This window comes from Jaculus jaculus, chromosome 1 (genome assembly GCF_020740685.1).
Source record: "Jaculus jaculus isolate mJacJac1 chromosome 1, mJacJac1.mat.Y.cur, whole genome shotgun sequence".
Classification (NCBI taxonomy): domain Eukaryota; kingdom Metazoa; phylum Chordata; class Mammalia; order Rodentia; family Dipodidae; genus Jaculus; species Jaculus jaculus.
In genome coordinates, this window is record NC_059102.1 from 292,966,654 (window position 1) to 292,993,597 (window position 26,944).

General features: G+C 39.7%; 1 protein-coding gene and 1 pseudogene across 6 annotated transcripts in view; one reads left to right on the forward strand and one right to left on the reverse strand.

Annotated features, from left to right (window-relative positions):
• Positions 1-1,934: 1,934 nt before the first annotated feature.
• LOC101606964 lies at positions 1,935-2,287 on the reverse strand (annotated as a pseudogene).
• Positions 2,288-7,193: 4,906 nt separating this feature from the next.
• Positions 7,194-26,944, forward strand: part of Edem3 (ER degradation enhancing alpha-mannosidase like protein 3) — a 68,145-nt gene continuing 48,394 nt past the window's right edge. For all 6 annotated transcript variants that reach the window (XM_045141586.1, XM_045141587.1, XM_045141588.1 and 3 more), the window contains exons 1-2: positions 7,194-7,375; positions 12,477-12,522. In XM_045141586.1, coding sequence (XP_044997521.1) covers positions 7,209-7,375; positions 12,477-12,522 — 213 coding nt within the window. In that variant the 5' untranslated portion in view covers positions 7,194-7,208. The remainder of the gene's footprint in view (positions 7,376-12,476; positions 12,523-26,944) is intronic.

Below are 26,944 nucleotides of genomic sequence, written 5' to 3' on the forward strand. Positions count from 1 at the left end.
AGAAGGTCTTGGAGCTGGAGAGATGGCTCAGAGTTAAGGCTTCTGCCTGCAAGGCCTAATGATGCAGGTATGATGCTCCAGTACCCATGTGAGCCAGAGGAAATAAGAGGCACATGCGTCTGGAGTTTGTTTGCAGTGGCAGGAAGCCCTGGAGCACCTATATTCATTCTTCATTCTCTCGGTTGGTCTCTTTCACTCTCTGATGAATGATGAATAAAAGTTAAACAAAAGTTTAGAAAACACCTGAGACTATGGGAAATTAAAGGTGTGTGCCACCTTGCCTGGCCTCTTAAAAAATTAAAAGAAAAAGGAGGTCTTAATATTGGATTTCTCAGATTTGTTATTAAACAGCAAGTTAATACAGTCTTAGTTATGAAATCTGTAACTCAACAGACCTGACAAACAAAACTAAAATCTCTTACTTTGAAAAAAAAATTATGTATTTGTTTTCAAGATAGGATCTTACTCTAGCCTGGGCTGACATGGCACTCACTCGCTGGTCCCAGGCTGGCCTCTAACTCAAGTCAATCCTTCTACCTCTGCCTCAAGTACTGGGATTTAAGGCATGTGTCACCATGCCCAGCTCTAATTTCTTATTTTTAAGAGGAAGTATTTAATATTGCACTTTTGACTGAACTGGTCTTGATAATATTATTAGTCTTTATTAGCTGTGAGTTCACAGACATTTCACCCTATAAAGCCCAAATCATTTCCTGTAAAAAAAAATTCCTCTTCACATGTAGAAAAATTCCAATGACTCAGGAAGCCATGGAGAAAATACAATATTTATCTATGTGTCCACTACCCTGATTTAACAAGTGTTTAATGACATTATCACCTAGGCTTCAGATCTTTTATGAAAATTATACTTAAAAATGAAGTATTCTTATTTCACTTCCACATCATCTCCTTTATCTTCAGCTCTAGATGATCATTTTTATTTCTCTTTTCTTCCCTTCCCTTTCTCTTTATTTCTTTCTTCTTCTCTTCTCTCTCTCTCTCTTTCTTTTTTTCGTTCTTTCTTTCTTTTGAGGTTTGGTCTTGCTCTAACTCAGGATGACCTGGAATTCACTATGTAGTCTCAGGCTGTCCTCAAACTCTCAACAGTCCTCCCATCTCTGCCTCCAGAGCACTGGGATCAATGGCATGTGCCACCACACCTGGTTAGATGATCATTTTTCTAAAGAAATTATGTACCCTTTCCATTCCATATTTTTATACTTTTACCATATATTTGTTTATATTGCTATATTTTTAAAATTACACAAATTATCCCCATTTTATCATTTTGTAATTTCTATCTTTTACTCAACAAAATATGAAATCTAGGTATGCTGACTTTTCTAAACTGCTTCTAAAAACATACTATTTGCTCTTGACGGATGTTTTAAGTTGCTTGTAATCAATACAGCATAAATACCTATTATGTGCATAAATACATATATGTAGATATTGTATTTCTATGTTGTTTCCATTAGACTTTGTGAACCCAGTAAGGTGGATTCACAACTAAACACAAACTAAACACAAAAAAGGCAGAAAAAATAAAAAAGCTATTTTCAATCTGGATCTTTCGTGTCTTACTATCTACTTCTGCTAAACTTTTGTTTCTTTGTTAATCATTTACATGTGAGTTAAATGCTTACACTATAGATCACTAAGAAACATAGAGACCTGAATTTTATTTTAAACAGAAATAATTCTTCCATGTAGGAGGATGGATGTCATGTTTGCATATATAGAACGTCTGTTTAGAATTCCAGTGGTGGATCACCTCAGGAAAATAAAATGAGGAAGAGGTATTGTGGATTGGCATGTAAATGCTGATTTCTGCAGAAGCAATGATAGAGCTTAAAAGCATCTTGCCTATCTTCTGTCCATGTCTTGCTTACTCACACTGTGATAGCACAGCAAGTTCTATAAGTCTGTGGAACCTAATTTTCTTCAGAGAAGAAACCTGAAGCAAAGTCTACCTTTGAGTGTTTATCTCTTGATGTTCCTGGTTTCAAAACTGTATCATGTAGTTGATCAAGAGTCAAATTCTTCCTTGTTTCACTGTCTTCGAGCAAGGGAATACAGCCATAACTGTTATCTCGGCTGGACTTGACAAGAAGTAACTGATTGTAACTTGTTAATGAGAGTTTGTTGAAGTAAGTTGCTCACGTATTCTCTGCTCATAATTCTCAGTCTTTTGCTGTAGCTCTTTTACTGCAGAATCTTTATCCATGCCTGCCTGTTGGAAGGCTTCATATGCTTTATTAAGCTGCTCACTGATATTTGTATCCATTCCTCTTTGTCCTGTAGCATCACTATAAAGGATGGACTAAGTGTCAGGTAGTTCAGGGTTTCTGGCACACTCTCTCACCACAGGTCGCCGGCTCCCAGCTGAATGACTGCAACCAGCACACAAATTATTAATAATTACCTGAAGTGAACATGGCTCATAGATATTAGAGCTGGCTCAGAGCCGGTTATCTGGGCTCTGTGGTACCTGCCTGGGATGCTTAACATCTGTGACCACACTGAACAATGCATACAACTATGATGGTGGTGAACATGAAGATTTAAGAGGCCCAGAAAAAGAGTCATGAAGACTGGGGTTTACTTCTGACACAGGAAGTAAATGGAAAATGGCTACTAAGTGAGAGGCCCAGCATAAGAAAGTTTAACTTCGCAACACAGCACTTGGGTCTCTTGCTTGAGAGCTGGTGTTGGTGTTGATGAGATAAATGAGATAATAACTTGAAGCTAAAGTGTTTTTAAGATCTCAAATTATGACAGAATACATTGGCTGGATTCTTCATTCTCTTTCTTGGAATTTGGATAAGTCATTCAGCCAGCCAGGCAGGGATTCAGTTCACAATACTTACTGTGCTTTTTTTTTTTTTTTCATGAAATACTCCTTCAAAGACCTTAAGGTCTTTAGTTGTCAATATAGAATAATTATTGTCTTGATTTTGTGGTTGCAGGAATGGGTTCACATGCAGAAAAATGTTCTGTAAACTCTATACTCTCAATTAAAGGGAAAAGCCATTTGAAGAATTACAAAATCGCCACTCCCAAATTCCATGCTAGAGTTTTAGGAGTAATTAGATCTGTAGTATTAAAGAAGTCATTTAGGGGCAACTGTTATTGCGTGGCCAGTCTTCTGCAGCTGGTATCAGTCTCCTAGGACTCTTTCTGAGCCATAATACTAAAGTGAAACTTCTCCCTTAGGTTTGTGAATCCATATGCTTCTACTCACAGCTGCTATTCTTAACTTTTGACACATGCATGCAGGAAAGTGAACATACATATTTACTTAAAGATACAAGGCTATGCAAACAAACTGCTAACTGGTTAAAGTGCACCACTTTATAAATGCTCTTCTTTCTTATTATTTAAAATGGATTTTACATGTCTAAAATTGTTTCACATTCTTCAAAAATCCTTATTCTCCTTAAATGTATTCCACTAGCCCTGTACATCCAGCTCTCTCAATACCATATCCTTTAATTTTTTAAATTTTTAATTAATTTATTTATTAGAGAGAGAGAATGGGCATGCCAGGGCCTCAAGCCACTGCACACCAACTCCAGATGCATGTGCCACCATGGGCATCTGGCTTATATGGGTACTAGGGAATTGAACCTGGGTCCTTAGACTTTGCAGGCAAGCACCTTAACTGCCAAGCCATCTCTCAAGCCCTGTATCCTTTTTCAAATCACCAATGTACAGGTTTTAAAAATAATGACTGTACATTTTTCCTGGAGTGTATAAACTGCCAATTAGATAATAATTTCTATTTCCATTAAGGGGCTGAAGTGGGTTCTATCAGTAAATGTACTTTGAGCTGGGTGTGGTGGCATATGCCTTTAATCCCAGCACTTGGGAGGCAGAGGTAGGAGGATCACCTTGAGCTCAAGGTCATGCTGAGACTACATAGCATTCAGGTGAGTCTGTACTAGAGTGAGACCCTACCTCTAAAAACAAAACAAAAAGAAGAAAGGAAGGAAGGAAGGAAGGAAGGGAGGAAGGAAGGAAGGGAGGGAGGAAGGAAGGAAGGAAGGGAGGGAGGAAGGAAGGAAGGGAGGAAGGAAAAAAGAAAAAGGACAAAAGGGAAAAAAGAAAATGTGCTTGGTGAAGGTTTTCTTCTGTTATGAATATGGGCTCCACCTTAGATATGGTAAATTCCAATATTTTTAAGACCACACCCGCTTTCCTACTTATGATTTTTCAGAGGTCAGTGAAAAAAAAAATGGCTCAGCTATTGGCTAGAAATTAAATTCCAGAACAAGGAGAGGAAGATGCTAATTATTCAGCAAGTCAACAAAGAATACACTCTGGCTTTTCATTATACCATTTCCAGATGCACTGTTCCCTTGAAAACAAGAATGCAGGAAATGCTCAACATACTTCTTCTGCAGTATGCTGTTTGTTAATGATAGGTAAGAGTCAATGTGGCTGTTATATAAAGGCTTGGTACACCAGGAAGGTAATGAAAACTGGGTTATTGTCAATAATCCACACTAAATAACTGCCTTGAGTTAAACATAACCGAGTCACTGACAATTTTTCTATTTTCCTTGTTCTTAGCTTTCAAATTCTGGATGACTGGTGTTAGTTGACCTTTCACTTGTCATATTTGTTATGCCTCAGCCAAGACCAACTCACAAGTGTTTGTTTATTAAGCTAACTTCATCATTAAGGTTGCCAAAAAGGATCTAGGGTGGCAGCAGCGTGGGATGGCAGGTTTGTAACAGGGATAAGCTCACTGTTCAGACATAACTTCATGTGTTTTCATAGTGTCTGTGTAAGCACAAAAAAGGATCACAGTAATTCCGTTTTGAAAATAAGGAAACTGAAGGAATAAGAAAACAAGTATCCACAGCATTTATTGAGCACCTATGAGTGGCACAGTGCGTTCAGTTTTAGAATAAACATAGAAACAAGCTGGTCAATACCCTTCAAGTGTTCATGTGACAAAATGGAAAAGCGCAATCATAATGAAACAGAATACAGTTTTAGGATGGTTTTGTGGGTGTGGAATGTGAGGCAAGCTTTAATGGGATGTAGGCGTTGGTCAGACAAGATGGCTTGGTAGCAGAGGTACATGAACAAAGACAGAAAGAATACAAGGTGAGAATTTACTTATTACATGGGAATTGGGAGAAGGGAATGACATAAAGCATAGGGAAAGTGTTCTGAGGGTTTGCAGGTGTCCTTAAATGCCAACACTGTCGCACCATAGAAGGAGTATCAGACCATTGCAGTGGTTCAGGAAAGAAGCCATGCAGGCTGGAACTGCGCAACCCTGGGAGTGGAAGAAAGGTAATGACCTGAAGGCTAGCAGAGATAGAATCTATGTATCCAGCAAATGGACACCAGTTATAAAGGTTGGACATGTTTTTGATACATTCATTTTTTTTTACATATGAGCTTCCATTGAACCAGACATGGAATATTTGGTGGAAATGTAGTTCTAAGAATCAGGACAGAAAGTGATCTAGAAATCAACAACAGAGATAGGGTGGTTAAGTCAATACAACCAATCGACAAAGAATGAAGTATAAAGAGAAAAAGGCAAAAAGAAAGCCTTAAGGACACGAATGCATTTTGAGAAAGAGCAGAGAGGGGAAGTGAAGGAAAAAGGCTATTGATGTTGGTAAAGTGACCTAAGTGGTAAAGTGATCGAAGTTCAGAAGTTTCCAGAGTGGGATAGTGCTGAGTTGATAAGAGAGCAATTTTCTGTGGTCACAGAGGTGACATCCAAGTTCCTCATCTCTGCATCTATTTGCTGAATTATCACAAAAGTAGCGACGTTTTTGAGCAAGAAGGACCTACTTTGTCATCTTACCAATGTTAGCTTGGGAACTCATTGCAGTTCCAATTTTCAGTAAACTTGAAAAAATATTTTTGCCACCCATACTATTTTCCTTTCACTGAACTTTCAAGATTTTTCTTTAAATATTTTATTTATTTGAAAGAGAGAAAGGAAGCAGATAGATAAATAGATAGAAAAAATGGGCACCCCAGGGCCTCTAGCCACTGCAAAAGAACTCCAGACGCCATGTACCACCTTGTGCATCTGGCTTACGTGGGTCCTGGGGAATGCAACCGGGGTCCTTAGGGTTGTCAGGCAAACACCTTAACCGCTACGTCACCTCTCCAACCCTTAAGATTGTTATTAAATATCTCCAATGCTTTACATACCATCCATCATCTCTGTGGTGTGCTAAGTGGCTATTGCTAGGACTTCCGAATTGGTCCCAGTAGTGTGACAAGGGTTTTTTAACCTAACGTCTCTAAGCCTAGGTGTCCTCGTGAGCTTTCAAGGATGGTGACACTCTCTTATAAGAGTTGAGAAGCGCTTACAAGCTGACGAAAAGGAAACCCTCAGCACAATGCCACCCAAGGTTCGATTCATTTTGCTGTTTTTGTGTTTTGTCATTTCTCTAAGGGCAGAAGACGATTCCCTAAAGTATTCAGCATCCACGTGGGGACAAGCGCGCCTTATCTCGTCAACTCCTCAGGGAAAGATCTGCAAGAAGAGTGGTAAACAGCTGATTGGCCCCGCGGGACTCGGAAAGCCCGTGGAGAAGGGAGGGCTGGCTGCAGGTCACTGCGAAAGCCGAACGTCGCCGACCTGCGTGGCCCAAACAGAACCTCAAGTCCCAGCGGGCGGCGCGCCACCCAGGGCAGAAATGTTAGCAAGGAGACTGCGCAGTGGGGCTGTCGACGAGCCGGAGGAAGCGGTGCACGCTGGGACTTGTAGTCCCCCAGGTGGCCACCCCCGGGGGTTGGGAGGCGGGTTCGAAGGGGTGGGCTCCCTCCGCAGTCCCGCCTTTTGTCCACGTCTCCCTTCTGCCCGCAAATGCCGCGTCGTGTTGCCGGAGCCACCCCTTCACCGACGCCGTCCCCATTGGTGCCGACGCTCAGCCTCTCGGGCTCTACCCGGAAGTAGCGTTGGGGAGGCGGTTTCCTAGACTACGACACCGGAAAGCCGGGGGAGGCGCTCTGGGCGGCGGAGGGAGGGCGGTGGCAGCGCTGGCGCCGGGGACCCGGTGCTCGGTGGCTTGGGCAAACAGTTTGGCGCCGGGCGTCCGCCCGCCTCGCCCCACATCCGGCCCTCGACACGGCTCGCAGCCTCGTCGCCTCGGCCGTCGTCCCGCAATGTGTGCCACCGGCCGGGTGTAGCAGCGGCTGCGCGTGCGCGGGACCGCGGGGCCATGAGCGAAGCCGGCGAAGGCGGCGGCCGGGTCGCTGGGTCCCCACTCCCCCGGCGAGCTCCATGGAGCCTGGTGGCCGCGACAGCCACGCTCTGCCTGGTGTCGGCCACGTCCGTGTGGACGGCGGGGGCCGCGCCCATGAGTAGGGAGGAGAAGCAGAAGCTCGGGTAAGGGTGCGTGGCAGCCTGCGGTGGCGGTCTGAGCACGCGGGCGAGGTGCCTGTCATCGCGGACCTGCGGGGGACGCGGGCGACGCTCCCCGCGACGTGACCTCCGCGGCCGCAGACGTGTCACCGCGGATGCCGGCTCCCGGCTCCCGGCTCCCGGGCTGGGCTCGTCCATCCGCCCTGCCCGCCCGGCGGGGTGACAGCGCGCGAGTCCCGGGGACGCTTCGCGCGGAGGGTGGGGTTCGCGCTTCCGAGCCTGCAGCGGGGGGGAAAGGTTGCGGATTTCGTGTCAGTTAATGAGATGGGGGTTACACCTGTTAGGGAAAAGAGGCGTTCATTCGGAACTTAAAACTTTACAATTATGTAGTCATGTCCCCCCCCCTCGCCCCCGGCAGTGCATTTCAGAATGGAGCAGGCCCCTGATTAAGAGTACCTTCTTAGAGTCGTTTTGTCAGACTTCAAGCATGAAGCTATCAGTTAAATTTACCTTGATTGAGTCATACTGATATGTGCAAGGTGGCCCAAATAAGTTAAGGAAGCCGTGAATCAATTAAAAAAAAAATGACAAACACAGGAACAGCCAAGTCGAAGGGGAAGTGTCCGAGAAGGTCAGTAAGTTAGGCTCATCAGTGTGAGGATGGCTGTTAAAACAATGAGGTTGGTGAGGTTTTGCCCATCAAGATTAGCAACCACAAAACATCAGAGTGCAAAACTAGCTGAAGTGCGAGGGGGCGGGGGCACTTGATGGAATGTAAATTAGTGTAACTTACTGACATGCTCCTAAAATATAAATTGTCTACTGTTTTTGACATCGGTGCTGTTTCTGTCCTACAGAAACAACACTTCGAGATAAGTGTACAAGGATGTGCATTTGGAAGGAACAGAGAGCTGTTCTTCCGCGGGAGATTGATCGAACATGACATATCCGTATTATGTTCCTACTTTAGGAGAGAGTTGTGCAGTTAGATGGCTATGCAGGATATATTCCCAAGACAAAAAAAAAAAGAAAGTTGTAGAATGTTATATTAATACCACTGTAACATTTTTTAACGGAAATATAATATCTGAAAAAAGTTTGTCTCACAGTGTTAGGATGAAGAGGAGGTGGAACCATCAGGTTGACTATACTTTTTTTTAGGTAGGGGCTCTATCCCAGACTGATCTGGAACTCACTGTGTTTGTTTGTTTTAAATATTTTATTTTTGAGAGAGACAGAAGCAGAGAGGGGGCGAGGGGAGAATGAGAATGGGCACACCAGGGCCTCTAGCCACTGCAAACGAACTCCATATGCATGTGCCACCTTGGGCATCTGGCTTATATGGGTACTGGGGAATCGAACCTATGTCCTTAGGCTTCACAGGCAAGCGCCTTAACTGCTAAGTCATCTCTCCAGCCCTAAACAAAAGCAATGTTATTTTTTTTTAATTTAAATCTCTGCAAGAATCTTGTACTAATTTTTAAATAAAAGTAACCCAGTTTGGTGGGCGGGGAGACTAACAACTGAAAATATCAGTGAACTCTAGAACACATTTGACATTTTCTCTTTGTGAATTTAATACAACACTTAATGACTTTTATTGAATATTTACTCTGTTGGCACTTTGTCTTATTTATCTCTAATTCTTTCTATTTCACTATGAGGAGGAAGGAATCTCCATTTTTACAAAACAGAGATTCAAGGTGCGCTTGTTCCGAGCTTGTAACAGAGGAGCAGGTGTTCAAGCCCATGCTCTGCACTTTCTTAAGACTTGGAAAAGAAGTATTAGGTCTGTTACAGAGAAGTATTTTATTGGACTTTCTTTTTCTTAAAAAATTATGTGAAGACAGGTGATTGAGTAAATCATTTTAACCAGATTTAATTTTAACTGGCAAACTTGGAGATTATTTGCAAAAGTGAGATTGCAATAATTTAGGCTGCTTAGTTAGATTGCCCTACTCCAGAGTCAGGGGAGAGGGAGAGAGTCTCAAGCTATAAACCACAAATCCACGATGTCATGACTGCAGAATTTTCAGGAACCTAAACTCTGATTCATTAGGCTTACCTTTAAAATGATTTTTAAGAATTTAAATAATGGTTTACGAAAAACCCCTTCCCTATATTCCCAAATCAAGTGGATAGTAAGAATTGGAATTATAATGAACTGGAAGCAGTTGCTCAGTCACTTGCAGTCCTTTACTGATTATGTAGTCTTCTTTTTCATGAGACACATGACTTGTTTTTAGGGCAGGAGATTTGGTTATTTCTTTTTGTTAGAATCCAGTTACTGTAGATGTTCGGAGGCAATGTCACTTTAGAAGAAGCTGACTTATAGCAATTTAAATTTAATTTGAAGACAATTTTAAATGGGTGGGCTGATTTCCAATACAATTTTATACAGTTATTGAATAGATATAAAGCCTTATGGAAACTTTTAATCTGTTTAATATAGTAATTTTACCTTTCTGTTTTTAAATATGAGTGTCAGGGGCTGGAGAGATAGCTTAGTTGGTAAAGTAATTACTTTAAAAGCATGGAGACCTGATGATGATCCCCAGTACCCACCAGGCATGGTGGTGTATGTCTGTAATCCCAGTGCTGGGGAAATGAAGACATTGGGGAATTGTGACTTCAGGCTAGTGGGAGAGACCCTGTCTATTAAAACGTGATCAGAGTTCCTGAGGATGACCACTGAGGTTGTCCTCTGGTCTTCACATGCTTACACGTGCACATGCACAGACACAAAGATGCACCCCCATATATATGCAAAATAGAAATGTGGCTGTCTGAATTTATTTGTATAAATGTAAGAGCATCTGGATATTAAATATGTCTGTGCTGTAAAGTTTGCTGATTATGTGTTGTAGAAATGCAAGGAGTAGAATGGTGTATCTTTTTTTGCTAAACATTTTTTATGAAAGAGAGAAAGAATTGGTGCTCTAGGGCCTCCAGCCACTGCAGTTGAACTCCAGATGCATGTGTCATATTGTGTGCATGTGCAGCCTTGCACCCTTGCGTCACCTGGTGCATCTTGCTTATGTGGGACCTGGGGAGACGAACATGGGTCCTTAGGCTTTGTAGGCAACTGCTTTAAACGCTTTTAATATAATCATGATTACTCATTATTTTGAAAACCTTGTGCTTGTAAAGGTGAGTTAGCAAGTTAAAGCACCTGCCTGTGATACACTTCTGGGCACTAGCATTACTGGTTTCTGGAATTTTTCCTTCATGATATTAATTGTAGTCCATTTCTGGGACAAAAAGGAAGACTTTCCATATTTTGTTAATTGTATCAATGCTGAAAAGGGTCATTTAAAACACCTTGGTGCATTTTGTATTTTCAGTATATGCTGCTACTTTGAGAGAGCTTTATCATCTGCAATTGAATGTCTAGACTAGAGGGGTTCTTTAAGGTGTTGCTCTGTTTCTGAGATCTCTTGATCTGTATTTGAAAGAATTAATATCTTAGTTGGGAATGTGTCTCAGTGGTAGGGTGCCGGCCTAGCTTGGAGCATGGAGCTAGCATGGAGCTGTGAATTGGATCCCCAACATTAACTGGGCATGGGAGTCCACACCTGTAATCCCAGCACTCGGGAAGTAGAGGCAGGAGGATAGGAGTTCAAGGTCATTCTCAGCTAATTACCCGAGAACCTGTCCCAGAAAAAGAAAAAGTATTTTAGCAAAGTGATCTGAGATCTTGTTGGTAGTGGTTAGTTGCTTTAGTTAATGAATTATTTACAAAAAGTTGGCAGAACTTAATTTATTAAGATGACAAGTTTGAGTGTAATTGATTTTGCTGGTCATTACAGTGAGAGTCTGGAAATTAGGTCTCTTCTGTCTGCTAGCGTTATTATTAGTAGCATTTCATATTCCATTGTGAAAATTCTAAAAATGACAACCATAATATAAAAGGAAGTAAAATAAAAAGTTAACTAGTCATTTTCTTTAACACTTCAATTCTTGGCTTTAGTAATTGGAACTTTGAGAAGATAAAAGTTAGTTGGTTTTTTCCTTCTCTAATTATTGAGACATTTGTTCTTCTCTTGTTCTAACATTGTCTTCTGTAGTTTTCCTATAGCATTCAAGCCCCGATCATGAAATATTTCATTGGAGACTCATCCTTAGTCTCTACCCTGCTGGACTTGGTTTAGTAAATCCCGAAGTCTTCATTTTAAAGGTTTAGAGAAACAAATTAAAAACTCACAAATTAGTCTCAGTCTCTCCCTCTCTTTCCCTCCCTCTGTCTTTCCCCTTCTTCCTCTTCCTTCTCTCTTTGCCTCTGCTCAGGGAGATCTTAGCCTTGTGATAATCTGCCTCCTGAGTGTTAGGAAAATATTCTAGTTGACCTTTAGAGTTCATATTTTTGATGTGGATATGCTTTTTGAGAGATTTTTGAGGGGGCAGAATGCATCATAAAATATATCCTTTGACAAATCTTATACATCAATACTTATTAAGCTAGGCATTAGTTTTATTCAGCTTATTGGGAAGGGTAGAGTCTTTATAAATAGTATTTCATATTAGTATATACGTCTTTTTTTTTAGTGGAATATATAGCCTGAACACTAAATGGAAACAATAATACTCAGCTTTAAGGCACATAGGTTGAATAATGTTAGTAGTGTGATCTTGTTCTCCAGCACCTGCTAAGACAGGTTGAATAATGATGTTGATGGTGTTCCTCAGCATCAGTCTGCCTTTTCTGCCTCATGACATTCAGTAGTTTTCTCCAGAAAAACATTGGGATTTAATGTACATTATAGTAATATTAAAAGTTTGAGCCGGGTGTGGTGGCACGCCTTTAATCCCAGCACTTGGGAGGCAGACGTAGGAGGATCGCCATGAGTTCGAGGCCACTCCGAGACTACATAGTGAATTCCAGGTTAGGCTGGACCAGAATGAGACCCTGCCTCAAAAAACCAAAAAAAAAAAAAAAAAAAAAAAAAAAAAAAAAGTTTGGTATACCTTTTTATGATGGGGTAATGAAAATTTGTGTAGTACTCTGTTTATATCCTAAAATTTCCTTTTATTATTTTAGTGGTGTATCTTTATCAAGAGAATTAACTTTTCAAAGAATAATAAATAGGAGACATTTAACCTTTCGTTTTTTATTTTTCAAAAATAGCAATCAAGTCCTGGAAATGTTTGATCATGCATATGGTAACTATATGGTAAGTACATTGCATACTTATAAATTTATATAAGCTGAATGTGTATGTGGTTAACTTAACACTTTAAAAAAGATATTTTATGTATTTATTTGAGAGAGGTGGAGGTCAGGAGAGGGAGGGAGAGAATGGGCACACCAGGGGCCTCTAGCCATTGCAAACAAACTCAAGACACATGTGCCACCTTGTGCATATGAATTTATTTAGGGAATGGAACCTGCATCCTTTGGCTTTGCAGGCAGGTACCTTAACTGCTAAGCCATTGTTCTAGCCCTGCACTTTTTGTTCTTGTTGTTTTCCAAGGTAGGGTCTCATTCTAGCCTAGGCTGACCTGGTACACTGTAGTCCCAGGCTGGCCTCGAACTCATAGTGATCCTCCTACTTTTGCCTACCAAGTGTTGGGATTAAAGGTGTGTGTCACTATGCCCAGCCCAAGTTATACTTTTGAAACCTGAAATTCCTAGCATGTTTTAAGGAAAGTTTTTAAAAAGCAGGGCAAATGTAAGCTAATAGAGTATTCCTGTGAGTATTCTTACAGAATCAGTTTATCGAACAGGTAAGAATAAATTGACAATAGATTACTTGGGCGTGATAAATAGGATTCATTGAATACTTTATAACTACATATTATGCACATAAAAATGAAAAAGATGCATGGTTGACTTTAAGAGGAATTCTCTTAAGAAGAGCTATTTGCAGTTATTACTTTCTCTGTAAAGCACAGCATTTTTTCAAAGACAGACTGTAACCTAGTCACACCTTTCCAGATTACATCCTTGTGGACTCTGAAGTAAATATATTTTGCTTTCTACCTTGCTGATCCAGATTGGGTTGAAATGTTTCAGAGCTTGTCTAAGATAAGACCACATAGTAGCTTTCACTTGACAGAATGAACAGTTCTGCAAGTCTGTTGCATAGCAAGTAGGTAAAATCTCCAAGTTCAGAGTCAAAGGAAGTTTTGCATATAAATTTGTATAATTTTGAAAAGAGTTGAATCACATTATCCTGAGATTTCTTCTCATAGCCTTGTTTTTACATTTTAAGAATAGCAGCAGATTTTCTTTGATGATTATATTCTATAAAATTTATTTAGTAAAAGTTTGGCAGAGAACTAACTTTAATCTTAACCTACATAGTCAATTAATTCTGTGAATCCATTTCACTTACATTGGCCAAATACTTCATATATAAATATAATTTTCTGTGAATATACGTGTGTGTGTGTATGTGATATTTTTTTGTATTTTTAAGCACATTTTATACTTTTTATTTCTTGTTCCCTTTTATGTTATATATTTGGTAAGGACATATTTTGGCTTTTCAATAAATGTAGGATTTGATGGTTGGTGATGTTTTGGATATAAAGGTTTTGAAAACAACCTCTGCTGTACTCTTAATATTTCTGTAAATCATCTCTCTCTGGTTAATTCTGTTTTGGGAAATCCTAATTTAATGAATCTAGATTAATGGTCTAGAGATAGTTGGACTCATGCATGACACTCAAAATACAACCAATTCACTCACCATTGAGTAAAACAGTACACAACTAGTTCAATTTACTGTATCTTGCTGTGAACAGGAGAGGGAGGGACATGCATGCATACAGAGAGAGAGAGAAGATGGAAGTAGCAGGGCCCCCTGCTGTTGCAAATGAACTGCAGAGCTGTGTGCCACTTTATGCATCTGGCTTTATATGGGTACTGAGAAATTGAACCTGGGTTGTCAGGCTTTGCAATCAAGCACTTTAAACTGCCGGGCCTTCTCTCCAGCTTTAAATGTTTTTGGAAGAAGTAAATTGTAGTGAAAATGGAATTAGATTTTGTTGTTGTTTTGAGGTAGGGTCTTGCTCTAGTATGTGCATATGCACATGTTGTGTGTGCATGTGTGTGGAGGACAGAGGAGAACATCAGGTGTCCTGTATCACTCACCCGCTTTATTTCCTTGGGACAGAGTCTCTTCCTGAACCTAGCTAGAGCTCACCATTTTTGAGTTCGACTGGCAACCACCAAATCCCAGCGATCCTTTTGTCTCCACCTCACTCAACACTGGGGTTACAGGTTGTTTGGCCATGCTCAACTTTTCATGTGGGCTTTGGGGATTAGACTAAGGTCCTCATACTTCTGGTCTTACCCACTGAGCCATCTCCTAAGCTTCAGATGGTTGGCATTTAGTGCTTGTCTTCCTTTCCCAAGACTTGTTTCTAAAAGTTAGTCTACAGCAAGAACAGTTGTTGGTTCCCAGGGAAACGTCATATTTTCCAAAGGTAGGCTGTATAATTTAATTATGAGCAAGGAATCTGGACTTGGAGCAGGGTACCTTGTAGTGACTCTGCCACCCACCAGCTGGGTTACAATGGGAGTTACCAAATAGCCTTTAATCTGTTTGGTCATCACTGTAAAACGGAGACAGTGGTTTGCTGCTTCACAGGGTTGTCTGTAACTAGCAGTCTGGAAGTAGGAAACGTGTGTGAGTGAGCCACTTCACTTCTGCATTGTATGTGTTCTCTGTCGGAAGTTTAATTTCTCCCCTAAATAAAGCGTGGTGCTGCACACCTCTAATCCTAGCACTCAGAAGCAGAGGCAGAAGGATTGCTCCAAATGCCTTGTCTATGTAGCAAATTGCAGGTCTGCCAAAACGACAGAGCAAGACCCTATCTCGAAAACAAACAACCAAACAAACAAAACCAAAAACAAAAAAACTCAAAAAGCAAGCTAGCAAACTATTTTCCTTGTAAAACTCATTTCAACTGGAGTCAGAACTCGCTCCCAGGTTGAGCAGAGAGCTTTTAAAGCACACACATTCTTCCTTCTACTGGGCATTTGTCCTTTGAGCTGAGGTATTTATTTTATTTATTTATTTATTTATTTACTAATGAAATAAAAGATTCCCATTGTTATTTCTTAACTTGCCAGTTCTAGGTAGATTAGCACATCTCTATAATTCCTGGAGTTAAATTTAAAAACTCTTGATTTTTATCAGTTAACAGGCATAACATTTTAACAACTGTTGGACATGTCTCTAGCCCCTCACACTGCACTTACTCATTGTAATTGCACAGATTTCTCTCTTTTCCAAATCATTCTGGGATTCTAGTAACATGTTTTGAATATGTCTACTGAATTGAGATCGCAAATTAGTAAGATATCAAAACGATAGGCATTTAGGCACCCAAATGCAGAACTTTTTGGCATTTAAGCTCCATGATTTTTGTCTCCCAGTTTATTTTTTTAAACAATTTTTTAAAATTTATTAGAGACAGAGGGATGGGGGGGAAAGAGATAATAAATATATGGGTATACTAGGGCTATACTATCCACTGCAGACAGACAAACTCCAGACGCATGTGCCACCTTGTGCATCTGGCTTATGTGGGACCTGTAGAATTGAACCTGGGTCCTTGGGCTTTGCAGGCAAGCTCCTTAACCACTAAGCCATCTCTCCAGCCCCCAGTTTGTTCTTTTTCCATGACTACTCTAGACAGTTTAATTTCATTGTCATTAGCAAAAAGTTTATTTATGTAGAGCTCCAAGCATTACACAGGCTTGGAAGAGTTGATAAGTACAATTCCCTTAACTAGTAGAAGTCCTCTAAGACTGCAATCTCTTTTTAAGTTTAACTTCTTCAAAGAAATATAAACTAGTCCTTTTTTGTTGTTTGAGACAAGGTCTCAATACCCAGGGTGGTCTTCAGTGTGCCCTATAGTCCAGATTGGCCTCTTAACTTGTAACTCTGCCTCAGCCTCCTAAGTGCTGGGGTTATAGTCATGTACCACCATGCTCATTAGTCCTTTTTTTTTTTTTTTTTTTTTGGGAATGTCTTATTTCTTTTTCTTTTTTTTTTTTTTAAATTTTTATTAACATTTTCCATGATTATAAAATATATCCCATGGTAATTCCCTCCCTCCCCACCCCCACACTTTCCCGTTTGAAATTCCATTCTCAATCATATTACCTCCCCATTACAATCATTGTAATTACATATATACAATATCAACCTATTAAGTATCCTCCTCCCTTCCTTTCTCCACCCTTTATGTCTCCTTTTCAACTTACTGGCCTCTGCTACTAAGTATTTTCATTCTCACACAGAAGCCCAGTCATCTGTAGCTAGGATCCCCATATGAGGGAGAACATGTGGCGCTTGGCTTTCTGGGCCTGGGTTACCTCACTTAGTATAATACTTTCCAGGTCCATCCATTTTTCTGCAAATTTCATAACCTCATTTTTCTTTACCGCTGAGTAGAACTCCATTGTATAAATGTACCACATCTTCATTATCCACTCATCTGTTGAGGGACATCTAGGCTGGTTCCATTTCCCAGCTATTATAAATTGAGCAGCAATAAACATGGTTGAGCATGTACTTCTAAGGAAATGAGATGAGTCCTTTGGATATATGCCTAGGAGTGCTATAGCTGGGTCATATGGTATCTCTAGCTGCTTTAGGAACCTCCACACTGTTTTCCACAATGGCTGGACCAGATTGCATTCCCACCAGCAGTGCAGAAGGGTTCCTTTTTTTCCACATCCCCGCCAACATTTATGATCATTTGTTTTCATGATGGTGGCCAATCTGACAGGAGTGAGATGGAATCTCAATGTAGTTTTAATCTGCATTTCCCTGATGACTAGTGACGTAGAACATTTTTTTAGGTGCTTATATGCCATTCGTATTTCTTCCTTTGAGAACTCTCTATTTAGCTCCTTAGCCCATTTTTTGATTGGCCTGTTTGATTCCTTATTAGTTAACTTTTTGAGTTCTTTGTATATCCTAGATATTAATCCTCTATCAGATATATAGCTGGCGAAGATTTTTTCCCATTCTGTAGGTTGCCTCTTTGCTTTTTTCACTGTGTCCTTTGCGGTGCAAAATCTTTGTAATTTCATTAGGTCCCAGTGGTTAATCTGTGGTTTTATTGCCTGAGCAATTGGGGTTGTATTCAGAAAGTCTTTGCCAAGACCAATATGTTGAAGGGTTTCCCCTACTTTTTCCTCTAGCAGTTTCAAAGTTTCCGGTCTGATGTTAAGGTCTTTAATCCATTTGGACTTAATTCTTGTGCATGGTGAGAGAGAAGAATCTATTTTCATCCTTCTGCAGATATTTATCCAGTTTTCAAAACACCATTTGCTGAAGAGGCTGTCTCTTCTCCAATGAGTATTTTTGGCATTTTTATCGAATATCAGGTGGCTATAGCTACTTGGGCTTACATCTGGGTCCTCTATTCTGTTCCACTGATCTACATGTCTGTTTTTGTGCCAATACCATGCTGTTTTTGTTACTATGGCTCTGTAGTATAGGTTAAAATCAGGTATGGTGATACCACCAGCCTCTTTTTTGTTGCTCAGTATTATTTTAGATATTCGAGGTTTTTTATGATTCCAAATGAATTTTTGGATTGTTTTTTCTATTTCCATGAAGAAAGCCTTTGGAATTTTGATAGGGATTGCATTAAATGTGTAGATTGCTTTAGGTAAGATTGCCATTTTCACGATATTGATTCTTCCAAGCCAGGAACAAGGGATGTTTCTCCACTTTCTAGTGTCTTCTGCAATTTCTCGCTTGAGTGTCTTAAAGTTCTCATTGTATAGATTCTTTACTTCCTTAGTTAGGTTTATTCCAAGGTATTTTATTTTTTTTGATGCAATTGTGAATGGGAGTGATTCTCTGATTTCTTCCTCTGTGTGTTTGTTGTTAGCATATACGAAGGCTACTGATTTCTGTGTATTTATTTTGTATCCTGCTACATTGCTGTAGGTTTTGATCAGCTCTAACAGCTTGCTAGTAGAGTCTTTAGGGTCCTTTATGTATAGAATCATGTCATCTGCAAATAATGATAACTTGATTTCTTCCTTTCCAATTTGTATCCCTTTTATGTGTGTCTCTTGCCTTATTGCTATGGCTAAGACTTCCAAAACTATATTAAATAGAAGTGGAGACAGTGGACACCCTTGTCTTGTTCCTGATTTTAGTGGAAAAGCTTCCAGTTTTTCCCCATTTAGTAATATGTTGGCTGTAGGCTTGTCATAAATAGCCTTTATTATATTGAGATATGTTCCTTCTATTCCCAGTCTCTGTAGGACTTTTATCATGAAGGGATGTTGGATTTTGTCAAATGCTTTCTCTGCATCTAATGAGATGATCATGTGATTTTTGTCCTTCAACCCATTTATGTAATGTATTACATTTATAGATTTGCGTATGTTGAACCATCCCTGCATCTCTGGCTTAAAGCCTACTTGGTCAGGGTGAATGATCTTTTTGATATACTCTTGTATTCTGTTTGCCAATATTTTGTTGAGAATTTTTGCTTCTATGTTCATGAGGGAGATTGGTCTTTTTTTGTTCTATCTTTGCCTGGTTTTGGTATCAGGGTGATGCTGGCCTCATAGAAGGAGTTTGGTAGGATTCCTTCTTTTTCTATTTCCTGGAAAAGCTTAAGAAGCAATGGTGTTAGCTCTTTAAAAGTCTGGTAAAATTCAGCAGTGAATTCATCCGGGCCTGGGCTTTTTTTAGTTGGGAGATTATTGATAACTGCTCGGATCTCCATGTTTGTTATAGGTCTATTTAAGTGATTAATCTCATTTTGATTTAATTTAGGTAGGTCATATAGATCAAGGAAATCATCCATTTCTTTCAGATTTTCATACTTTGTAGAGTATATGCTTTTATAGTATGTCCCTATAATTTTTTGAATTTCTCTGGAATCTGTTGTGATGTTACCTTGTTCATCTCTGATTTTATTAATTTGTGTCTCTTCTCTCTTTCTTTTGGTCAGATTTGCTAAGGGTTTATCAATCTTGTTTATCCTTTCAAAGAACCAACTCTTTGTTTCATTAATTCTTTGGATTGTTCTTTTTGTTTCTATTTCATTAATTTCTGCCCTAATCTTTATTATTTCTTCCCGTCTACTACTTTTTGGTTTGCCTTGTTCTTCTTTTTCCAAGGCTTTAAGGTGAAGCATTAGGTCGTTTACTTGCGACCTTTCTAATTTCTTAATATAGGCACTTAAGGCTATAAATTTACCTCTTAGAACTGCCTGCATTGTGTCCCAGAGATTTTGGTATGTTGTGTTCTCATTATCATTTGACTCTATAAATTTTTTGATTTCCTTTTTGATTTCTTCATTGACCCACTCATCATTTAGTGTTGTATTGTTTAGTTTCCATGATTTTGTGTATGCTCTATAGCCTTTCTTGCTACTGATTTGTAGTTTAATTCCATTGTGGTCAGATAGAATGCAAGGAATTATTTCAATTTTCCTGAATTTGTTAAGATTTGCTTTGTGTCCTAATATATGGTCTATTTTAGAGAATGTTCCATGTGCTGCTGAAAAGAATGTATATTCTGCAGCCTTTGGATGAAATGTCCTGTATATATCTGTTAGGTCCATTCCTTCTATGACCTCATTTAGTCCAGATGCCTCTCTGTTTATTCTTTCCCTGGATGACCTGTCAATTGATGAGAGTGGGGTGTTAAAGTCACCCACCACCACCGTGTTTGGTGTTATCTGTGACCTTAGTTCTAATAGTGTTTGTTTGACGAATTTGGGAGCCCCCATGTTAGGTGCATATATGTTTAGGATTGTAATGTCCTCCTGTTGTAGTGTGCCCTTAATCAATATAAAGTGACCTTCCTTATCTTTTTTGACTAACTTCGGACTAAAGTCCACCCTGTCTGATATTAGGATAGCAACCCCTGCTTGTTTTCTAGGCCCATTTGCTTGAAACACCGTCTTCCAACCTTTCACCCTAAGATAATGTCTGTCCTTTGTAGAAAGGTGAGTTTCTTGAAGACAACAAATTGTAGGATCCTGCTTTTTAACCCAGTCTGCAAATCTATGTCTTTTTTGGGGCATTGAGACCGTTGATATTAAGAGATATTATTGAAAGGTGTGTATTTATGTTTGCCATTTGTGTGTGTGTGTGTGTGTGTTACTTGTTCTACCTGTGCTCTCTTCTGTTAACTGGTATTTGAGTATGGCTGGTTTTTTCTAGGTTCCTTATATGTGTGCTTTTCCTTTTGTTCAGCATGGAGGATTCTATCAAGTATTTTCTGTAGAGCTGGTTTTGTCTTCAGATATTCCTTTAACCTGCTTTTGTCATGGAATGTCTTTATTTCTCCATCTATTTGGATGGATAACTTTGCAGGATAAAGTAACCTTGGTTGACAGTTGTTATCTTTCAGAACTTGGAATATATCACTCCAGGCCCTTCTGGCTTTAAAAGTTTGTGTTGAGTAATCTGCTGTAATCCTGATGGGCTTGCTTTTGTAGGTAACTTGATTTTTCTCTCTAACTGCTTTCAATACTTTTTCTTTGGTTTGTGTGTTTGGAAGTTTGAGTATAATGTGGCGAGGAGAGTTTCTTTCTGGGTTTTGTCTGGCTGGGGTTCTAAAGGCTTCCTGTATCTGTATTGGCACCTCTTTCCCAATTTGGGGGAAATTTTCCTTTATGATTTTGTTGAAGATGCCTACTATGCCTCTGGAGTGGAATTCTTCTCCTTCTACTATGCTCTGAATTCTTATATTGGATCTTTTCATAGTGTCCCGAATATCTTGAAATTCCCACTCATACTTTTCTATAAGTTTGTCTTTCTCTTTGTTGGACTGCATTAGGTCTGCCACCTGATCTTCTAGCTTAGATATTCTGTCCTCTCCCACATCCATCCTACTGGTGAGATTTTCTACAGAGTTTTTTATTTCATTAACTGTGTTCTTCATTGCTAGTAATTCTGACTGGTTTTTCTTTATTATTTCTATTTCTCTATTTATGTCTTGTATTGCCTTCTTTATTTCATTAAATTGGTGTCCTGCCTCTTTGATTCCTTTGATTTCCTCTTTGATTTCCTCTTTGATTTCTTTTTTGTTTGTTTTCATGTGTTCTTTGACCTCTTTGAACATATTTATAATTATTCTTTTGAACTCTTTCTCAGGCATTTCCTCTAACTCTTTCTCACTGGAGGACATTTCTGATGCATTAATACTTTTAAGTGGATTTATATCGTCTTGCTTTTTAGTGTTTCTTGTGTTATAATGTATATATTTTTGCATCTTGGATTAAGTTAATGCTTGGATTTTCTAGCTAGCTGTGTATTCTTAGCTGTATCAATTGATTTGATGTAATATATTTTCAGGGTAGGACCTTAAGGTATTAGGTGTGGCTCTTAAGACTCTCAGAGTATCTACCAAGATGTTCTTAGGGGTTGAGTTTCCCTGCTGTAGGAGTATTCAAGCAGGCTGAGTGGAATAATATACTGGTAGATTCTAAAATTTAACTAAACACTGTACCCATTCCATCAAAAACAGCCCCGAGTATGTATGCAAGAGTAGTTATTATAATGACCAGATCCTCTATCAACAAAGAGGTTTAGATTTCTGGTCTGTTGAGGTATCCAAGTCAGCTTGTGACCAAGTGAGACCCTTCCCTGGTGCAATCCCAGTTACCTTGGGTGATTGTGGTCTCAGTCAAGTTGCTGCCTGGGTCGTCGGGCTGCTGTTCTGATTTCTGGAGCTGGGCACTTGCTTTTCCTATGGGGCAAACTGAGCCGCTGCTGCCGCCTCTGCAGCTGTTGTAGCTTGCACCCCCGGAGCCCCCACCGCTGCTGAAGCTGCCGTTGCCGTGTCCACCGCTGCTGCTCACCCCGAAGCCGCTGCTGCGGGATCTGCCGCCGCTGCTGCTCCTGGGTCCACTGCTGCTGGGGCCACTGGTACCGGTGCTGGAGCCGCTGAAGCTGCTGCCGAATTCTGCTCCTGCTTGGGTCCTGCCGTCAGCCCAAGTTGGCGTGGCCGGGTCCCGGGCCGCTGCTGTGTTCGCTGGAGCTGGGTTCAGGCGGCGGGTGAGGGGAGGGAGCCGCGGCTGCTCTGGTTGTATCGCTTCTCCACGTGTGCTTTTACCTCGCGGTCTGCTCCTCCCTCCGTTGCTCGCTGCCGCTCTCCCCTCACGTTTCCCCAGTTGCGGAGAGCGCGGTGTGAGGGGAAAATCCCGCACCTGGCTTGTCCTGCGGCTCGAGCCGAGAGTCCGGCGGTTTTCTGCTGCTCCGCAGTTGCGGCGGGTAGCCGAGCCGCCCCGGAGCCGCTGTTCCCGCTTGTGCAGGCTCTGGATGCTCTATAACTCTTCCACTTCTCCGCTGCCGCCTCAACTTCCTATACACCTCACTTTTTAGTAAAAGTGTGTGTTTTGCTGAGTTTTTTTTTTGGTCTTTCCCCCCCCTAGGCTGCTTTGGCGTGGTACCTACGCTGCCATCTTAACCGGAAGTCAGTCCTTTTTTTTTTAAAGCCATAGAAACTATTTAAAAATACTATTTCCTTAGAATATCCAGAATCATGTGCATCTAAAAAATATTTTTTATATTATTTGAGAGAGAGAGAAAGAATGGGCATGTCAGGGTCTGCAGCCACTACAAATGAACACCAGATGCATGTGCCACTCGGTGCATTTGGTTTATATGGGTACTGGGGAATTGAACCAGGGTTCTTCAGCCTTGCAGGCAAGCACCTTAACTGCTAAGCCATCTCTCTCTCTAGCCTCCATGTGCATTTTCTTAGTAATGTTTCCTTTTCCTCCTTTAAATTCTTCCCTTATTTGGCCGCATGTGTATGATACACAGCTGACCAGTTTTGTCATGTGAAGTATACCATTATGTGGCAGTAAGAGTTTACTCACATTGTACCTCTGGAGAAGCTCATCCCCCACATCTGAAAGTGTATTTGATTTTTCTTTCTAATCATTCATTCATTTATCAAAAAGAGTAATCTACAGACAGCATTTTAGAATTGGTTCTAACGAGTAGATTTAAATCGTAGGTCATGTGGTAAGTTATAACTGCCAAACTTTTCTAAAGTGGTTGTAAGAGTGTGATCCCCACCACCTGTGTCTGAGTTTCAGTTTCCACACATGCTCTGAAACACTTGGTATTTTCAAATCTTTAATTTTAGCCATGCTAGTGGGTGTGTAGTGGAATCTCATTCTGACTTTAATTTGATTTTTCCTGATGACTAATGATGTTGAAAGTCTGCATCTGTTCAAGTCTGTTTTTCATTTTAAAGTCACTTTTCTTGTTACTAAGAGTTGTAAAAATCAGTATATAGTCTAGATATATGTACTTTAGCATGTTTTGTAGACATATTCTTCCAGTCTTTGACTTTCAGTTTTCAATAGTGACTTTTGAGGCACAAATGTTTTAAATTGTGATCAAGTCCAATTTATCACTTTTTATAATTCATGTTTTTGTATCTTGCACAAAATATTTGCTAGTCTTAGCTTACAAAGCTTTCTTTCTTCTTCTTGAGGCCTTGAAGTCATAGCTTGTTCCCTTAAATTTATGATTCATTTTGACTTAATCCTTGAATATATGATGAAAAAATTGATATTAATTTTACCCCCTATAAATGCCCAGTTATTCTAGCCACACTTGTTGAAATGAATGTCCTTTCCCTAGTCAGTTACTTTGGCAGTTGACCATATATAGAGGTGCGTCTCTTTCTAGGCTTGAGTGATCCTTACATCAGTATCGCGTTGTCCTGGTATTGTCACTTTGTGCATTCTCAACTCAAGCGGTGTTAATCTGTCACTTCAAAAACATTTCTTTTCACAAATTTTTGGGGTATTTTAGATCTTTTGTATTACCATGTAAATTTTTAAAATCACATCAATAATTTGTTTCAAAAGTCTACTGAGTTTTCATTTAGAATTGTACTGCACCTATAGATTCATTTGGAGTGAATTAACTTTTTATATTGAGCCTCCAATTTATGAATATTGTGTGTCTGCCCATTTATTTAGGCTGTACTTAATGTTGTGGCAAAGTTTTGTAGTTTTTAGTATGTTGTTCATTTTTTTGTTAAATTTCTCTGTATATTTTCCATTTTTACAGGTGTGCAAATTATAATTTTTCTCCTTTTAATTTATACTTATCCATTGATGTTAAAATAACCTTTTGTCTAATGACTCTGTGTCCTGTATCCTTGCTAAAATCATTTCTCTTTCTAGCATCCTTTTTATTTTAGATTCATTAGGGGTTTCCATATTGGCTATCATGTCCTCTGCATCCAAAGTGACTTTCACTTCTTCCTTTGAAACTCATGTGTCCTCCTCTTGCCTGATGGTAGGGCCTACTGTTACTGATGGTGAGGTTGGTATTTCGTAGATATGCTTGTCAGTCTGCATTCCTGCTTTGCTGAGGACTTTTGTCATGAAGGTGTATTGAATTTTACCACTTGTTTTTTTTTAATGTATTTCTTTTTTTTATTTTTATTTTTATTTACTTATTTGAGAGCGACAAACAGGGAAAGAGGCAGATAGAGAATGGGCGCGCCAGGGCATCCAGCCACTGCAAACGAACTCCAGATGTGTGCGCCCCCTTGTGCATCTGGCTAACTTGGGTCCTGGGGAATTGAGCCTCGAGCTGGGGTCCTTAGGCTTCACAGGCAAGTGCTTAACTGCTAACCCATCTCTCCAGCCCTTTAATGTATTTCTTAATCTTTGTAATTAAAAATCTTTTAGAGCAAGACTTTGTTAAATATCCCCTAATATCATCATCATTTTATCATTTCACATGACATTATTTTTCAGCTTCATTTATTTTGACCAAAAAACAAATTGAGTAAGAGATAGTGAAAATTTTGAAAACTTTTGTTCTCAGCAAATGTTGAAGACAAACTTAAAATACACTAACACTTTACTCTGTAGGGATTAATTTATAATCATGTGAGACAACTTATTTTTGGTACTTGGTTCTCAGTGCTGAGAAACCGTTTATAGAATATGGTTCTTTGTTTTGTTTTGTTTTTATTTTTATTTATCTATTTGAGAGTGACAGAGAAAGAGGCAGAGAGAGAGAGTGAGAGAGAGAGAGTGGGGGGGAGAATGGGCGCACCAGGGCCTCCACGCACTCAAACAAACTCCAGACGCGTGTGCCCCCTTGTGCATCTGGCTAACGTGGATCCTGGGGAATTGAGCCTCGAACCAGGGTCCTTAGGCTTCACAGGCAAGCACTTAACCACTAAGCCATTTCTCCAGCCCAAGAATATGGTTCTTAAAAGAATAATGTGGCTTCAGTGGAAGGTATAAGAGTGTAACCACTTACTAGTTTATATAAGTGGACTCAATATGTAAAACTAGATAATGTGAGTATAAGTAATGAATAACAGAGAGTAGGAAAATGGGGTATGGGAGAATAGACAGCTGGTGAATTGTACAGGTGAAGCTGGCAGCCAGTATTCTCATTAAATACCACTTAGTCTGTTTTGTGAAGGAATGTCTTAATAGTGAGGAAATGGAATAAAACATGAAAATGACAGATTGTTTTGAATTGTTAAAATTAACTTGAAAATTAAGTGTATTTTATATTTTTAATAATACAATTAATGATTTAAAAATTATTCTTAGTAGAATAACTTTTATTCCCTTTACCTAGTGGCAGAGTCAGTTGTACTAAAGAGTGCAGTTTTGCTTCTGTTTGAACTTGACAGTTTTAGAGCCAAGCTGGTTACTTCTGAGCTCCAGTATATTCAGTCTGTTGTGTAGATTTACTGTTGTCTTAGGCACAGGCTTTACTTCATGTATGTTATTCTTAGTAGAATAACTTTTATTCCTTTACCTAGTGGGCTTTTTTTTATCACCTGACTTTTCATTTTGAGTGTAACTATGAGATGTGCTGTGACTCTCAGTTGTAGAGTGCTTGTTTCCTTGTTCAGGCAACACATTGTGAAGCGATACTCTGAACTTCAAACAGCCCACAGGCTTTATGCCTGGCTGGGCTGTTTTCTTTGCCACGTATGCACTGCTCTGACCTTATGCAAACCTTCTGTAGTTTGCTTTGTGGTTAACCCAAAGAGAGACTGTGGTTTTATTTTTATCCTTAATCTTGAAACAAAGCACTTAAAGTACTTTTTACACCTGCTCAAAGCCACTTTGATTGTTCGGCATAGTAATTGCTATTAAAACTCATAATTATCTATATAAGCTCAGGATTTGAATTTTCATATCTAATTTGGAGTTTGAATTCATATTTAATTTCAGATAAAAGTAGTGAGTGTCTGTTTCACAAAATAGTAGGATGCGGTTTCTAAGCAGTGGTTTAAAGTAGTAAGGAACTTTTTATAGCCAAATTAACATTTTTAAATTAAAATTTTACATTATTTATTTATGTCTAAGCAAGGAGAGAAATTGTGAGATTGGATGTGCCAGGGCCTCTAGCTGCTGCAAACTCCAGATGTATGCACTAATTTGTGCATCTGGCTTTATGTGGGCACTGGGGAATTGAACCTGGGTTATTAGGGCTTCTCAGGCAAACCCCTTAATTGCTGAGCCATCTCTCTAGCCCCTAAGTTAACATTTGAGTGATCTTTTTACAAAGCACCTTCCAAAGAACATTGGTAGCTCTGAACATTTTTTTTTAATTTTTGTTTATTTTTATTTATTTATTTG